This window comes from Watersipora subatra, chromosome 6 (genome assembly GCF_963576615.1).
Source record: "Watersipora subatra chromosome 6, tzWatSuba1.1, whole genome shotgun sequence".
In the NCBI taxonomy this organism is placed as follows: Eukaryota; Metazoa; Bryozoa; class Gymnolaemata; order Cheilostomatida; family Watersiporidae; genus Watersipora; species Watersipora subatra.
Genome location: NC_088713.1, coordinates 49,217,549 through 49,234,994, shown reverse-complemented (window position 1 = coordinate 49,234,994; position 17,446 = coordinate 49,217,549). Strand labels below are relative to the sequence as shown.

The 17,446-nt window shown below is 37.0% G+C and overlaps 1 protein-coding gene across 1 annotated transcript; it reads right to left on the bottom strand.

Moving 5' to 3' along the window:
* Positions 1–11,737: 11,737 nt before the first annotated feature.
* On the bottom strand, positions 11,738–12,430 carry LOC137398335 (protein GVQW3-like). The gene has a single exon (XM_068084443.1). It carries the CDS (start codon positions 12,428–12,430, stop codon positions 11,738–11,740), a length of 693 nt encoding a protein of 230 aa, XP_067940544.1.
* Positions 12,431–17,446: the final 5,016 nt, after the last annotated feature.

Sequence of the window (17,446 nt, the reverse complement as noted above, 5' to 3'; positions counted from 1 at the left end):
GAAGATGTAATTCAGTTGTATGCCAAGGCTTTGTTTTATTTTCATTTAGATAGTCTGAAGTACACAAATAATTTTAACACAAATTGCTATGCTGTTTTTACTACTTGATGCTGGTACTAATTTGAAAGGAACAAAGCTATAGTTGAAGAGCTTCAAACAGGGTGTTCCATATAACAGTAAACTATAGACCACCCACTGCTACGGAACTGTTAATTTGTGATCACCACGTTGCATTTTGTGTAAAAACGGACTAATTGATAATGGTAAACTCCATGATTCAGAGACTCCAGCAATACCAGTAATTTGACAATATATTGCTTCACATCTTCTCCATGCTTCACAGACTGGAGCAAAAGGGTGACAATACCTTCATGGATAGCATTCTAGTGACTGATACTAAAGATAAGGGTTTTCTTATGGAGATACTGTACAAGTTGGAGCAGCTATGGTAACTTTGAAGTTGTCTCTTTTGCCATAGAATACTACATAGGAAGTCTGTGTGTAATATATAATAACCTATCATCTATCTGCTAATTATGTAACCAATGCAGATAAAACTAAAGTAGGCACTCCTACAGCGTGAATAATCTGCTTTAGGAACGTTTACATTATTGGGATTTTACATTATAAGAACAGTAAAATACAAATAAATTGTCTAATTCATTCCAAAATCTTGCCAAACTTGCCCCTTTAGCTATACAAAAAGGAAAAAAATCTATAATTAACATTATTAATTATAGGCTGTACGGTGACCGCAGTATTATTGGATTGGTTCGCATCGACAACTTTTCTCTTGTTTCTGATCGATCTCACTGGTTCCATAGTCCATTATTGTGGTACTTCAACAATGGGTTAATAAGGAACAAACAATTTCAATATTTATTTACAAAAAATTCTCATATTCTTCTAAACAGCAAAGTGTATTCTGCAAAGTAAAACTCATAACAAATATTTTATATGTTTACAATTAAGCAAAACAACGAAGTATTTTTATTATAAAAGCACAGTATTACCTGTTTGTCATCTATCTGCTTTCAGGGGTCAAGGTTGGGATAAAAAAGAACTTTCGACAAAAACCCAACTCATGACGTTAATATTGATGAACCGACGCTGTAACACCTGCACCGATCGCCTTTGTATTTATGACTAATTGCACAGCTATCCTATTCTCTGTGTTGGCGACACATGTGACGGTCTATCACAATGAACTAAAATGTGAAGTAAGTTGTATATATACTAGATATAATGCTATAAACTCATTTTTTATTGCACAAATGCAGTGAGTTAGATTAACATTCAAATCGAAATTGTGAACCCACTTGACTTGACGCTTTTAGTTATATGGAAGTTTTATGTAATACGAAGCAAAAATTTTACATAAATTATCTACATTATCTGGAATTAAGGTTATAAAAGGTATAAGTTGTAGGAGCGTCTACTGTGTTGAATTTGAACCATATAAACAGTAGCGTCTACACTAGTCTTGCTTTGATTATAACTGAATACCAAAGAATAGTTGTACTTACCACAGTGAACTCTCTCAACCCTTACACCTCAGAGCTAGTAGTCAAGTAGAGAATATTGCTAAAGTGATGTTCAATCACAGACAAGATGATTACCTGGTAGACTTCTGACATGTGGGAGCAGGTGACCTCAATCATGTCTATGAACATTATAATAGCAGTGAGAAAGATACCAGTTATGGTGCTTATAATGAAACTGGTGTAACAACTAACAACCATAGGCATATACAGTCATACCTCAACTTACATGCTTAATGGGTTCTAGGATAAAGTGAGTATGTCAACTCTCTTTTGTGTCATTTTGAATTTCCCCATGCAAAAATACTATATACAAATTAATTTATTCCAACCCTTGGAAAAGGACCACCTCCAAACTAAAACCTAAACATAACATAAAAAACATGTTTGTAAGTGTTCACAATGACCCTAATTACATTGACTCGACTCAACCTGTAGACCTGGTTGACCCCTGTTAACCATTGACCCTGACTCAACTACAGTTCACCACCTGTGCTCACCAAATAACAAATAACTACATAAATATAATTCTAGTCCTGCATTTAAGGAAGTGTGACAACTCCAAAGTAAACAGTCTATAAACAACTTTATATTAATAGAAAGTAGTTGCCTACAAGTTTCCAGTCATCAATAACACAGGTCAAGGAAAAATATTAAGTTGAGCTGTGATAGTCATTTAGCCAGCTATCTACTTGACTAACTCAAATTCAATGGTCAGGGCAACACAATGTTGTTGTGCCATTTGCTGTTGACCAAAGATGTTGAAAGGCTTTATTTAAAATAGCTTAACATTTGTAGCAAAAACAGATATTATTACTAATATAATTATGGGTGGGTCGTGATTCCAACTTACTATTCAGCTAAGTATCGCTAAGGAACTTAGGTCTATTGTTTGCCAATGTCTATTGATAAAAGCAACCAGATATTTTTAGTGTAATCAGGAGAAGTTTCTTCAGAGAACAATTGGTAATATTTCCACTTCCTAAAAATGAGTTGGTGGCGTTTCAACAGCGCATCACATACAAAAATAATCTAGACTTGGTTTTAACCAGGGTTGTGACGCAATAGAGCTGCACTCTGTCATTGCAGTGCGGTAATTTTGCAGTACATTACAAGTTCTAGAGCGTGATACACAATTACTGCTACTTCAAATTCACTCCTGCAAATTGCTGACTACAATCTACTTGTATGAAGCATTACCTACAAACCAGCAATTCATGTGTACTGCAACTGCGCATTTTGTATAACTTGAAACTGCATATGTACTGCAACTGCGCATTGGTATGAAGTTGATACGGTGAATCACTTAAAACAGCTGGATTTCTAAGCATCTGTACTGCATCATATGAAATTTTCAGATGCTGTATTCAACAAGCATATGAACTCATATGCTCACTCCCATATCACTTTAAAATAAAGCGTCAGATATTATCATCATTTGTTGATTGATGAGCCTAAGTTCCTGAACTTGACATGGCTAAAAAACTAGTGTTGGAATGGCTATTGAAGGAGTTTGAACGGTACGGAGGCTTTCAATTAAATTAAAACTTTCAAAAAGTGTGAAGTTTAAAAGCGCCTATACAGATTTAAAAGATTTTTTGCCCACTCAAACTCTAGTTTGAGCAGCATTTACTTCTTACACTAGTGAATTAGTTGCGTCAGAATCCACTCAATACTTGATTATGTTACAAAATTTTATGAAAATGTGCTGCGCATGATTGTACAATATAATAAATATGTATACATAAAATTTACTGCAACCTAATGCATTTTACATATAGACATCAGTGAGTACTTATTAATGCACAGTGTGATTTTATAGTAGTAACAATCTCGGTTTTAACCCAAAGTGCAAACGTGGAGAAGTTATTAGCTCCTGTATAAAATCTTGAAAGGTTTAATACAGTATCTCATCTCTTTTAAAAGAGATTTGATGGCTGCACAGTGCATACACCTTAAAAAAGTCATCAAATGGTTTCAAGCAGACAAATTTCAAACATGCAGAACTTTTTTTTTAGATCACAATTGAACACCATTTAGCAAACTTTGGAGCCATAGAAAAGGTCAAGGACTATTATGAAATGATGCTATTATGGTTACAAAGTGTACTCTCTATATGATAAATTTAAAAACTGGATTATTTTTCTGTGACAACTTCAAGTCGTCCAACTCAAACCCTTTCCACTCTTCTCCAGTGACAAATATGTTCTAGTTACATCATAATATAAATTGTTTATATGAAATGTTGTACATAGATTCTCACCATAACTAAAGTAGATCCCAGCTTTCTGCATCCAACTCAAGCTCTCTCCACTCTCCTCTAGTGTGAATGTAAACCGACAGTTGTAAAGCTATTACCACACACAAGCGGACCACCCAGGTATAACAAGCCACCGTACTTGAAGGCTTCAGGAAGTAACAATGAGTACGCAACTCCAATGTGATCTGCTCGGATTAGCTTATTTGTCTACAAATACTGAATGGTTTTATTGCTTGTAGGACAAAGGTGATTTCTTGAATGGATAACAATTCTTTTTTCAGTTTCAGCATATGCTAGACCAGGTAAGTGAAACATATGGCTTGTGGGTCATATGGTCCACATACAAGTAAAACATATCTATAGACTATCATATGGCCCATGGACAGGACTCTGGGTATGTCAAAAAGCAGTGAGTTATAAGAAAGTGAGAAGAGAGAAAAATTAGCAGTAGGAAAGAAGATAAAATTGTATAAATTAAAAATATTTGGTTGATATTAGAAGTGTTTGATAAGACAATGCAAGCAGCAAAGAGTAGTAGTGAAAAATGGCTATTGCTGGGGTTGTATATTAAGTAGTGTCACAACTCCCACTATACAAACATTCCTTAGAGGAGAATAACCCGTTCTACATCAGCCTATCACCTGAGAAGAATATTATTCATGGTTACTCATAGACAGGAGAGAGAGAAAGGCTGACATTGGAAGAAGGCAAGACAGAGATACAACAAGGAGAAGAGTATAAGTCACATACCTCTCACTTGAGGGGAAGGAGGTACTAGGATGAACATAGTAGGTATTGTGAGGAGGTGGAAAAGGAAGTTAAAACTTACACTTTGAAGCTGAGGGAGAAGAATCAGAGGAGTTCAAAAAAGTTGTGATGACTGTAGACTGTGAGTCGGTGATTAGTGTGAAGTGTCTATAGCATAAGTGATCTATGGCAGGGTGGAATGGAGAGATCCTCAATGTGTAGCTTGAGATCTTCCTGATTCCTAACTTCAACATAAAAACTGTGACAGTGTTGCATGACCTGCCCATAAATAAAATATAAGAGGTACCAAAAAATCTAGAAAGTTGATATTATCAGACTAAAAGAGAACAACAATTAACAAGATAAAATGAATGATAAGATGAATACAGACAAAACCTGATGGGCTGATGAGACGTGATACTAATTGAATTCCTTTCTAACTGACCTGCTAACAAGACATATTCAAATGGGCCCTGAATATGACTCTGTCAGTGACTCATTTTCATATGGTGAGATTCAACATCTCAATGCATGTGTTGCGCATGAACAGATATTGAAAAACTCTACTAGATATTTGATAATTATTAAATTACTGTAGTTTATACATTGCTATCAGTATTACTATATCTATATACCACTATATTACTACTAGAGATTGCTATCGTCGGAATATGGGTGTCTACCTAAGCCTTTGTATGCATCTGATTATACTTCATACTACTTGATGTTCAGAGCAAGTACAACAATATACCAGAAAAAGTATGAATACACCTTCTAATCTTGTGTACCTCATGTTATGGTACTTAGAAGCACCTGACAGTCTAAGAACCATAGCTCAAGTATACTTGATCTGAGGGCAACAAGAGCAGTGTTACTGGCTTCTGGTGAAAACAAATAAAAAATAGCCTAAGAGCACTGTACGAGTTGAGGGACGGGTCTGTGTTTTGAGTTTGAAGGTGTGTTATTTGTGCTGAGTCTGTATACTTATTTACCTGATGAGAACTTATTACCATCAGAACAAATATGTAGCCAGACTCAGAATTAAACACACTGACTCCTAACATACATCAGCCATGTTAGTATATCCGGGTACTAAGATGACCTACTTTATTACAAATGTATATTATATGTAGATGTTGAATTAAAAAGGTATATTATGTGTGGCAGTGATAAACAAACTATACAAAAATCTATTTTAAAAATTTATAAAAAATAATATCTGACTAATATAAAAATTATAACTGTGCATTGATAAGTACTCAATGATGTTTATATGTAAAATGCATTACATTTGCAGAATATCTTTGCATAGATATCTATGTAGGTGCACTAGCAGTGCAGAACAGTGGTAAGCGTGCCACAACCAAGCAGTATTACAGCTTTGCGTAGTTTTACTACCGCATGGTATGCACTATAAATGCACTACAACTACATTATTTGCTAATGCTCATGAAGCAGTATTGTTATAGTAGTGGTATTATCTACAGTACAGTATGTAGTGCTGGATGGAGTGGGTGTGTTGCTAGTGCAGATTTTGCAGTTTACTATGTAGTAGGAACTTTGGCGTTACACTGTACATATATGCGCAGTAAATGTTCGTGAAAACTCATCACAAAATCAAGTATTGAGTTGACATTGGTGTAACCACAATCCAATTGCTAGATGTGAATTCTGGTTAAATTTGAGTGTGAGTGGACGAACAAATTGATCAAAATGAACACATTGTGTAGAGTTGAATAAAAATCTATTATCCTTTTAATATACATTGTCCATCAGAGTACAACATAAAGACCCAAATTTCATCACAAGGAATTAAGGAATCAGGTGATAATGTCTGACTCCCTATCTTCAAATGATATGGATGTTAAAGCATAAGTTTGATTAGTTGATGATAATTACTGGAGGTAATCCTAGCTGAAGGTGTGTACCTAGTCTAGTTCCATTTTCAACTTTCAAACACCAACGACTGCGGTGAGAACTTTGTGTGATGTGCAGTAACAATGAAATTACAGAGCAGACGCTTAGGCCTGGTTCCCATATCAATTGCGAGACTCTGGCGGTAAAATTGTGCAGCAAAACGCTAGCGACGCTCGGCCCGGCGACTTATTTTCACATAAAGCTGCATCCTTAATAACGGCATTAAATCTTCGCTCGCCATTTCGATAATGTTGACCTTCACCTGTACAATGCATTTCGGGAGATTTTTCCTGCGACTCTCCGCGAAATTTGAACAGCGCTAAACACTTGTGTTGCAGCCGGCAACTACCAGTGGTCCTCGGCGGCAACTGAGGACCACGTAAGTTCCTATTACAATGGTAATAGCCTGCGCTGCTGCCGCCGGTGATTTGCGACAGGTATGGGAACCAGGCTTTAGAGAGCCAGCAGTCGCTGTTGATCGGCAGTATGAACTTCACACTAATGTGTGGTTGCTGAAAGAATGAGCATTCACTGTATGCATGAATGGCTGGCTTCAGATCATGTGTCATGGCAGATGGCAGTGGGCACTGTGCAGTAGATGCTCAATTGTGTGTGGCAGCAGTATGTCACACAGTAGATGTGGTGACACCCAGAGTTCTTATATACGACCCCTTGTGCGGGTCTATCATTGCCTTTATTGCAAGTGAATAATGAATGTCTCAAGCCAGCAGCATGTCAGTCTTTATATACTAAAAACATTATTCCAGTAATTTCCAGAAAAAACAGCATTATTAGTCGGTTGCTAAAAATAGAATATTGCGTAATAACTGAGTAAGCGAACTGTGTTAATAAAGAAATAGTATGACTCAACCATGGATTGCGCAATACTACGGCAGCAATTTAACTATTGCACAACACGCATGTACAAAGGTAAGAGTCTGATGCAGATTATATTGAAACAGCTGTAAATGTCTACTGTGCGTTAGAAGTTGTAATGCTCAGCAAGGTTACAGCTTGCTACACTGTAATGACACAGGTAATAGGCAGTTATAATATAGATGTAACCTATCTAAAACTAATAGAGATGAATGAAGATAATTGTAAACATAGATGTAACCTATCAACCAATAGGGATGAATGAAGAGTCATAAACATAGATGTAACTAATCGAAAACTAAAAGAAGTGAATGAAGATATTTGTAAACATAGATGTAACCTATCAACCAATAGAGATGAATAAAGAGTCATAAATATAGATGTAACCGATCAAAAACTAAAAGAAGTGAATGAAGATATTTGTAAACATAGATGTAACCTATCAACCAATAGAGATGAATGAAGAGTCATAAACATAGATGTAACCAATCAAAAACTAAAAGAAGTGAATGAAGATATTTGTAAACATAGATGTAACCTATCTGAAACAAAGAGATGAATTAAAATAGTGATCAACATTAAAGCCTGGTTTCCATATGACAGCGCAAAGATCGTGCGAGGCCCAGTGATCGTGCGCAATGCATTTCTTGGGCTGTGATGCAGTGTTTAGGTGTATTGTGTGTAGGCGCCATGCTTGTATTGGACCGGCTAAATAATTTCCTTACTTTTTCGTAGGAGAGACAGATTTCTTCGGAAAAACAGCCCTCCGTTGCGAAATTGCACTGTCATATGAAAACCAGGCTTACTATTTCGTACGGGAGACTGATTTCTTCGGAAAACAGCTGTCCGTTTGAATTGTGGGATAGCTTGAACAGGTCTAGGGGTGTATTATGGCATACATCACCGCCAGCACCCATCGCAAGGATCTATTCTGTTGGATCCTTGCGATCAGCGTACGCGCGTCACGCTATCGTCCCACATTGACGTTTCCATATCACAGCTGGCCTACGCACGACGTCGTGCGCCTTGTTGCACGCCTTGCGCTGTCATATGGAAACCAGGCCTAAGAGCTGGTTTCAAATCATGTGTCATGGAAGTAAATGTATGGTAGATGGCAGTAGGCACCGTGCAGTAAAAATCGTAAGTGGAAGTCGTAATGCTCTGCCAAATTGCACCATGCTACGCTGTAATGACGCGGGTAACAAGGCAGTCCTAATATAGATGTAGCCATTCAAAACAAATAGAGATAAATGAAGAGAGTCGTAAACATAGATGTAACTCTCAGAAACAAAGAGAGATGAATGTAGATAGTAATAAACATAGATGTAACCTATCAGAAAGATGTAACCTATCAGAAACAAATAAAGATGAATGAAGATAGTCATAAACATAGATGTAATCTACCAGAAACAAAGAGAGATGAATGTAGATAGTCGTGTGATGAGAATGATTGTAAATTCTGAGTGGTCAACTGATTACAGTCAATAACTCAGGTTGAGGTTTGAAATGATAAGTTGATACAAGATACATTTGTTGATGTAGCAAGTGATGGGTGTAGTTGATGGAGTTGTCCACTCTATTATGCTTAAGTAAATGTATTAAGGACTTGAGTTCAACCAACATGAAATTGCCTTCTCTATTGCTAATAGCAATACACAGCAATAATGTCCATGTATTCACACTATTTCATATAAAAATAGACTGAGTTATTAATCGTACACAAAAGTCTGCAATAAAATTCAATCCTTAAGTATTTTGCTTTATTAATTTCTGACCTTTTTTCCTACTTTCCTTATTTTCTTTATTAATTTGTGGCCTGCCTTCCTGCTTTTCTACAGAGCACAACAACTACAAGATGTTCTCAGTGGGTAACTACAATAATGTTATCCAAAAAAGACCTTAAAATAGCTTATATAATTTTATTTATGTGAATATCTATATAGAAAGTATAGCTCAGTTAGTAGGGGAGTTCACTGGTGACCGTGAGATCCCAGCTACCACTGCTCCCTTTCCTAGCTACCAGGTAGCTGAACCAGGACAAGGCTGTGATAAATGGACTACTGGTTAGAAGGATTAAATGGACTCGGTCTAATAACATGAACCTAATGGAGTGCTAGTTCGTGAGAAAACTTAAGAAGTTGGGTAGCATCTGTGAATGGAAACTTGTCCTGAATTGCCTCTGACTGCTTAACAACTTGTTGTATAGAGTAACAATATAGTCAGGAGACAGATGATATCAGAACTTGAGGTGGATGCAGCCAGAGAACAGAAGACCCAAGTTACCTCTATGAAAGAGGAATGTGTGTCTACGTACACCATGGATAGGATGCACACCATGACATGTGTTGACTCACACATTGATAAAGACATGTACATTGAACCTGACACCCTTGATATAAGGAGTGAGAGAGCTGCTACTGACCTCATGGTGAGAGTTTAAGATCGACTCGAGTTCCTGCAGTTTTTGCTTATTTGTAGAGTTCTACAATGTTTCTTCTTAGCATCTCTTTTACTTGCTGGTACCTCATAGCAAGGTCACTACAACGTGCACTTAATGTATAGAAATGTAAGTATGTTCAAGTGTATGAAATCACAACTGGTCCAGACTCTGGTAATTACCGATAGTAGAGAAGAGAACCAAGCATGCTAACTGTCCTTAGGAGACAGATATTGACAAATATCAAGCAAACATTCACTCATGGTCAGAGTTGGTAGGGACGAGTGAAGGTCAAAGAATCACGACAAATTTAAAGTGAGCTACCAAAGCAGTGCAATCACTAGAAATGAATAAACTGGAATTTGACTGTTCAATGAGATTTTCGTTAATTGCAAACGTGCATTCCACAACCTTGTTCATAAAGATGGAGTTAATGAGGGCTAACAATCCACAAATTTTGTAGATAAATGATCTGCTCGGATTTGCTAATCATCTGATAATCATTAGTATCAAACTCATCAGTACTAGTATTAGTATTTGGTAGTGGATTTTCTACTGATCCTTTTTTCTGCATAATTTATGAGAATCAAAGGTCAAATTAGGGTCAGCCTAAATTAGTGAAACGTAACGAATAGTCATTTGAAATTATTTTGCCCTCAAGAAGGGAAACTCTGAAAATAAACTTGCCTAGCAAGGAGTTAAAGGAATTGTGATGGTACTTGATAATGATAAACTCGATACTTCACAGACTGCAACAACAGGATGACAATAACTTAATCAATTACACTCCAGCATCTGATATTAGAGAGAAAGGTTGTCTTATGGAGAAACTGAGCAAGTTGGGGCAATTATGGTAGCTTTAAAGTTATTTCCTCTTGTTGGAGAATATCAAATGGGAACTATGTGTGTATTACGTAACGACCTGACATCTATCTGCTCTCTATCACCAGTGAACTTGCTATGAATTTTTGTCTTAATTTTTATCTTTGTACCTTGTAAATAGTTTCAAAGGTTGCATATTTAATTTTTCGAAGTGATTCAAACCGCCGATTTTTTAAATCATTGCGTCAACAAAGTAGTACTGCTTACGAAATATGTCTTCAAATTTAGAATAAAACTAAAATTGAAAATGCCAAAGTGCAAAGAAGGACACAGGCTATAATACCATCACAGGTCAATTACAAACAATAGATATCAACTGGTAGAGATATTTCTGTGTTTCTCGATGTAAATTTATAGAGAGATCTTAGACAAATCAGAGGTAAGTTAGCAGATTTATTGCATCCAAAAGGTTTAATCTCGCTCTACCAGAGAAATAGCGCAAAATATAGACGACAAGGGCTAAATAAAGATAAAAAGGGCTAAATTAATCTTCCGAAAATTTTGATGAGCCATTTGAAAAATACACCGCTAGCGTCTATATGAACGCCGCCTCTAGTTGACCGCCACTATAGAGAAAGTATTGAAAAATAGAGCATCATGGCGTTCATTTAGAGGTTTTACGGTATTCTAGAATAGTAGTGTACATACGAGGGGCAATCGTAAAGTTCCAGGAATTGTCTCAGTACACAAAAACTGTTAATCGTAATTACCTAATTTAGACTGTCCCATTCAAAGTAATCGCCTGAGCTTGCTATGCACTTGTCCCATCTGTGTTTCTACTGATCCATGCAATGCTGGAAATAACTTTCCGTAAGGCTTCGGAGTTGTCTCGTCACATTTTCTTGAGTAGTTGGTATGTCGTAATCTTTCACCTTTCATTGTCAATTTGATTTTTGGGAATAGGTAGAAGTCAATGGTGCTAAATCAGGTGAATAAGGGGGATGGTTAAGCACAGTCGCCTTATTTTTTGCCAAATACTGACGTACCATCAATGAGGTGTGAGCCGGAGCATTGTCATGGTGTAGGTACCAGTCACCTGAGAGCCACAAATCTCGACGTTTCTTTCTGATACTGTCTCTAAGTCTTATCAAAATGCTTTTGTACACATGCTGATTCAGTTTGACCATGTGGCAGAAATTCAGAGTGTACCACACCTCTAATGTCGAAAAATGTTATCAGCAGCGTTTTTACATTTGAGCGAGACATTCTAGCTTTTTTAGGCCTAAGAGAGCCAGGGGATTTCCATTGAGAACTTTGTGATTTGGTCTCTGGGTCATATCCATAGACCCAACTTTCATCCCCAGTCACAACTTTTGAAATACAGTCAGGATCTTGTGTTAAAGCATCTTTTAGTTCGATACAACAGCTAACTCTTTTTTCTTTTTGGTCGTCAGTGAGCAGTTTGGGTACCATCTTTGCAGAGATCATTCTCATGCCTAAATCTTCAGTGAGAATAAGATGACATGTACCATAAGAAAGCCCACTTTCTGCTGATATTTCCCGTATAGTCAATCGCCTATCTCCCATCACCTGCTGCCTCACAAGGTCTGTGGCAGTTGTGGTCCTTGAAGTTGCCGGTTTGCCCATGCGGTCATCATCTTTAGTACTTGTTCTTCCCTCTATAAATCTTTTGTGCCATTCATAACAGGCTGTTTTCTTAAGGGCAGAGTCTCCATAAGCTGTCCGTAACATTTGGAGCATCTCAGCACCAGACTTTCCAAGTTTTACACAAAATTTTACACAAACGCGTTGTTCTTCTACTTCATTCATTTTCGACGAACGATAAATAATGGCCTTGACATTACCTACTATAACTTCATTGCGGGTGCTCTGACGAGCGTAAAACTTTGGCTATGGGAAAATCCCATGCTGCTTAGCAACATGGAACAATCAAAACAACTGCACATGGTCTTATATTTGACTAGGAAAACGATTCTGGGAACTTAATGATCACCCCTCGTATATCTCTGAGCTTTATTCACACCACTCCCAGGGCACTAGGGAATGTTGCAATCCTTTGCTAGTAATGTTAGTAGCAAAGGATAACAGTAAAGGAGTTGATTGTCTTTTAGTGGGGTATATTAAGAAGAAAAGAAGTTGTCTTACCTATTGATGTGGAATGTCACAACTCCCACTACTCCAGAATATGCCATGGAGGAGAATAATCAGCTCTATATCAGTCTGTTACCTGAGAAAAGAGAAACATTATTCATGGCTACTCATGGACAGGAGAGAAAAAGGCTGATATTGGGAGAAAGCAAGAAAGAGATACAACAAGGAGAAGGACTATCAGTCACACCTCTCTCTGGAGCGCGCCCTCGGGCTACGATTGGCCCCGTTATACGATTTTCTTTCCCTACAATCTAGAACACAATGAATGTCATTTCCATATAAAATATTTCTCGCCATACAACGCTGACAAAATTTCTCTCGAATTCAAATTTGGCAGCTGGTGAATATACCAAAGTTACTGTAGTTACAAAGGTTAACATGTTATTTTTGTTATAAATCTTTAAAATGGACAATACATATATACACTTTTGGTGGTTTTTACCAGGGGTTGTTTGAATAAGATATTTACTATGGATTGCTAAAGAGATACAACAATGTGAAAGAGCATTAGTCACACTGGAGAGGAAGGAGGGAGGTACTAAGATAAACATAGTAGGTCTGATGAGGAGGTAGAAAAAAGAAGTTGAAACTTACAAGAGAGGAAGTAAAAGAAATCAAAGAAATTGGGATGACTGTAGACTGTGAGCCAATGAATAATCATAACAAGGAGCTGTTGGCATTCAAGTCAAACAGAGCACTGTTGAGGTATTCTGTTAAAAGCAAATAACAAATGCCTCTTAATGGAGTTGTTAGAAAAAGCCAAGACCTCGCAAAAGCATTCCAACAACACTTGACTGCATGTGAAAGATGAGAAATGGAAGTTATCTTACCAATAACAGATAACTCCAGCTTTTATCAATTTGGTATTGTAAGTTGAGCAAAATGTCCTTCTGGTACAAACTATTCAGCAATTCAATTAAATGTCAAAATAGACTTAGCGTATTTTAGAGGGTGTGTGTAACCTCTGTATGTTGAAAGTGTGTTATGTGTTGTGTGTTAGTGGTACTGAGTCTGTATACTTATTTACCTGATGAGAACTTATTACCATCAGAACAGAATTGAATACACCGACTCTTAACCAACATCAGCGTCATTGATACAATTTCCATATAAGTGAGTATTCGTTAAAATTTACTCTGGTAAAAACAACAATGCTATTTTTAAAAAAAATAAGTGAATCAAAAAAGAGTGAGAAGAGAGGAACGTAGGAAAGAAAAAATTGTACAAAATAAAAATATTTGGTTGAGATTAGAAGCGTTTGATAAGACAATGCTAGCAGCAAAGGTTAGTAGTAAAGAAGATGATGTCTATTGCTGGGGTTGACTATTACTGAGAAGAGTTGTCTTACCTTTTCAAGTAATGTCACAACTCAAACTATGAAAACATTCCATAGAGGAGATCCTCCGATCTACATCAGTCTGTTACCTGAGAAGAGAGAAATATTATTCAAGGTTATCCCTAGACAAGAGAGAGATAGGCTATTATTGGAAGAAGACATGACAGAGTTACAACAAGGAGGAGCATTAGTCACACTGGAGGGGAAGAGAGGAGGTACTAGGATGGACAAAGTAGGTCTGATTAGGAGGTAGAAAAAGAAGTTGAAACTCACACTTAGAAGCTGTAAGAGAGGAAGCAGAGGAGTTCAGAAAATTTGGGATGACTGTAGACTGTGAGCCAATGAATAGTCATAGTATGAGAGGTATGCAGCTTAAGTATCTAGTCAGTGTGGAGTAGAGAGGTCCAATAGAGATTTAAGGGTAGCCCGAAATTCAGGCCTGTATTCCCTGGTTGCAAGTTGGGGCAGCTAAGCAAGTTGGGGCAGCTAATGTTAGGCGACTAGTTATGAGCATCTGGAGGTTTGGAGGGGTTGTGTCAGCCCCCTCAACAGTTTCTTTTATGTAGGGCCTCAACCGGGCATCTCATGTAAAGTTTTAAAATTTTTTATCGGAAAGTATAAACATTTTTTCTATTATTTGAGATTTGTTTGTTTTAGGTGATGTGACTGCCAGGATGTTTTCAGATTAAAATAGGTTAAACTTGACGCCAGTTGAAACGCTCAGAAAAAATACATCTTTTTTTAGCGTTTCAACAAAGATCAATTTTGCCGATTTTATTTTAAGTTCATCCTGAGGTTTCAACGCTTTCGTTGGGCTATTGCCAAGCGGATGTTTGTTAAAACTTGACTTTTTGCAAACCTTTATAAAAGTTGTTAACAAGAATATTTTGCTGATGATGATAATAATGACGCCCAAGAACTATTAAAAGTAGACGTTTATCTATTTGGCTTGGAATAAAGTGATACTCTACAGCGATAAAAACGGTTCCCGTAGCCGTTGGGCAAATAACTGTTCGAGTTAATGCTGTGGAGGTCAAGTTATCTAAAGCAATTTATCATCGCGTGGGAACGGACCAAACCAATCCGTTCGAGTTAACCAAGTGTTAGGCGAGTTATCCTAGTTTGACTGTATTTAGCCGCCAAAAATTCCGAAAAAGTTGGGGCGGCTCTGCCGGCCAGCCGCCCCAGGGAATACGGGCCTGCCGAAAATTCCTTAGTTTTTTTTATAATAAAAAAATGAAGGAGTGGCACATGACCTGCCCATAAACAGAAGAAAAATATGCTAATGAATCAGGAGAGATGACATTCTCAGACTAGAGACAGAGCCACAATAGAAATTATAAAATGAATGATAAGATGAACGTGAACAAGAACCAAGCCAACAAGAAGAGATACATGTACTACTTGACTTCCTGTTCAACAGACCAGCTAATGGATACAATCAAATAGACTCAGAACATGACTGTCAGTCACTCAAAATACATGAATATAGAATAGGAACTTTAAATGTAAACATTAAAAAGCATTTCTAATCCCCTGACAGTGCCTAGAGAGACTTCTATCGTCTGACTATGGTGTGTCTACCTAAGCCTTTATATGCATACAAATATACCATATGTTATCTGATGTTCAGAGCAAGTACAGCAACATGTAAGTGAAAGAGGGTACGCTTTCCATTCTTATGCACCTCATGTTATGGTCTTTAGAAGCACCTGACAGCCCAAGAACCATAGTCCAAGTATACTTGATCTGCAGCCAGCCAGAGCCCTTATATGGAGAGTCTAGACAACTGTTATGGGCCTCTGTTAAAGGTAAATCTCAAATGAACCTGGATGACATTGTTAGACAAAAGGGTTGAAAGCAGAGACTTTCTAATACAGGACAACATACAGGTATTGTATACGTATAATAAGATAACAGACAGAACTTATCATACCCCAAGATGACAACTCTAGCCTTCATCGATGAAGCATTATTGCTTGAACAAAAATGTCCTACCGATACAAATCACTCAGCAAGTAGATTAAAGGAATAATAGCCTACGAGCATTTCTACAGGTTGAGGGACGGGTCTGTATGTTGAGATTGAAGATGTTTTAGTGGTACTGAGTCTGTATACTTATTTACCTGATGAGAACTTATTACCATCAGAACAAATATGTAGCCAGAGACAGAATGGAATACACTGACTACTAGCAGACATCAGCCATTTACACATAAGTATACCCGGGAACTAAGATGTCTTACTTTATTAGAAATATAGATTACGTGTGGGTGCTGAATTGAATAGGAAGATAGGTAATGAAGTTATAAAAAAATTATACAAAAATTCATTTTAAAATTTATGAAAAACTTATAACTGACTATTATAAAAATCACTACTGTGCATTGCTAAGTACTCACTGCTGTCCATATGTAAAATGCATTACAGTTGCAGAAAATTCTATGTATGGATATCTATGCAGTTTTATCAACAGCGCAAAACAGTAGTCAGCATGCCACAACCATGCAGTATATTGCTTTGTGTACTGTTACTACTGGGCAGTATGCATTATAAATGCAGTACAACTGGTAAAATATAATAATATGTTCCAGTAATGTAAACGCTACTAGAACAGATTATCTATGTTGTAGGGGCACGTACTGTACTATCAGTAACAGCATACCTGATGGACTGAGTGGTGAAGGAAGGAGCATATGGATTGCCTGTTGTGTATGTCTAGGAACCATGGCAGATTAAGCAGGCATTTGCAGATAATAACCTGAATGCATCTCTCTCAGCTGTAGTTACACGACAAGTTCAACATGTGGCACTAACCGGCAGGTTCCACAGGTGGATAGTAAATCATCAGCTGAAATATAGTGTAAAGAAAACTTGAGATAATAATTATGCGAAAATTAATAGAAATTGATAGAAATGCTAAAATTTAATTTTAGTTCGTTATGTGTCAATTTGTGTTCTGAATGATTTAATAAGCTGCAGATACACTTCAGATTATACCTAAAAGTTTTTCAGCATTATACTTTTAAAAGCATTTTCAGCAACAGTCTTTTCATAACTATGATATTCATCCCCAACAATTAACTTCCAGAGTTATAGCTGCAGAGTTATACACTATGTTTCCATGACTCACATAATTCACATGATTTATGTGAGTTATTTTGATTCGAATAGTTCGAATGATTCGCAAGTTGAGTAACTTTGCAACGGAGCGTTTCATTGAACACCTGCTGATGCGGATTTAACGCCAGCGCTTGACCGCATAGGTCAAGTATTAGCCTAATTAATTACTATAAATAGCTATGCAGCCTTGTCGCACTAAACCCTGGTTTCCATAT

Coding starts and splice junctions, on each gene's coding strand:
- LOC137398335 (XM_068084443.1), bottom strand. CDS start 12,430: ATGAATGAAGTAGAAGAACAACGCGTTTGTGTAAAATTTTGTGTAAAA.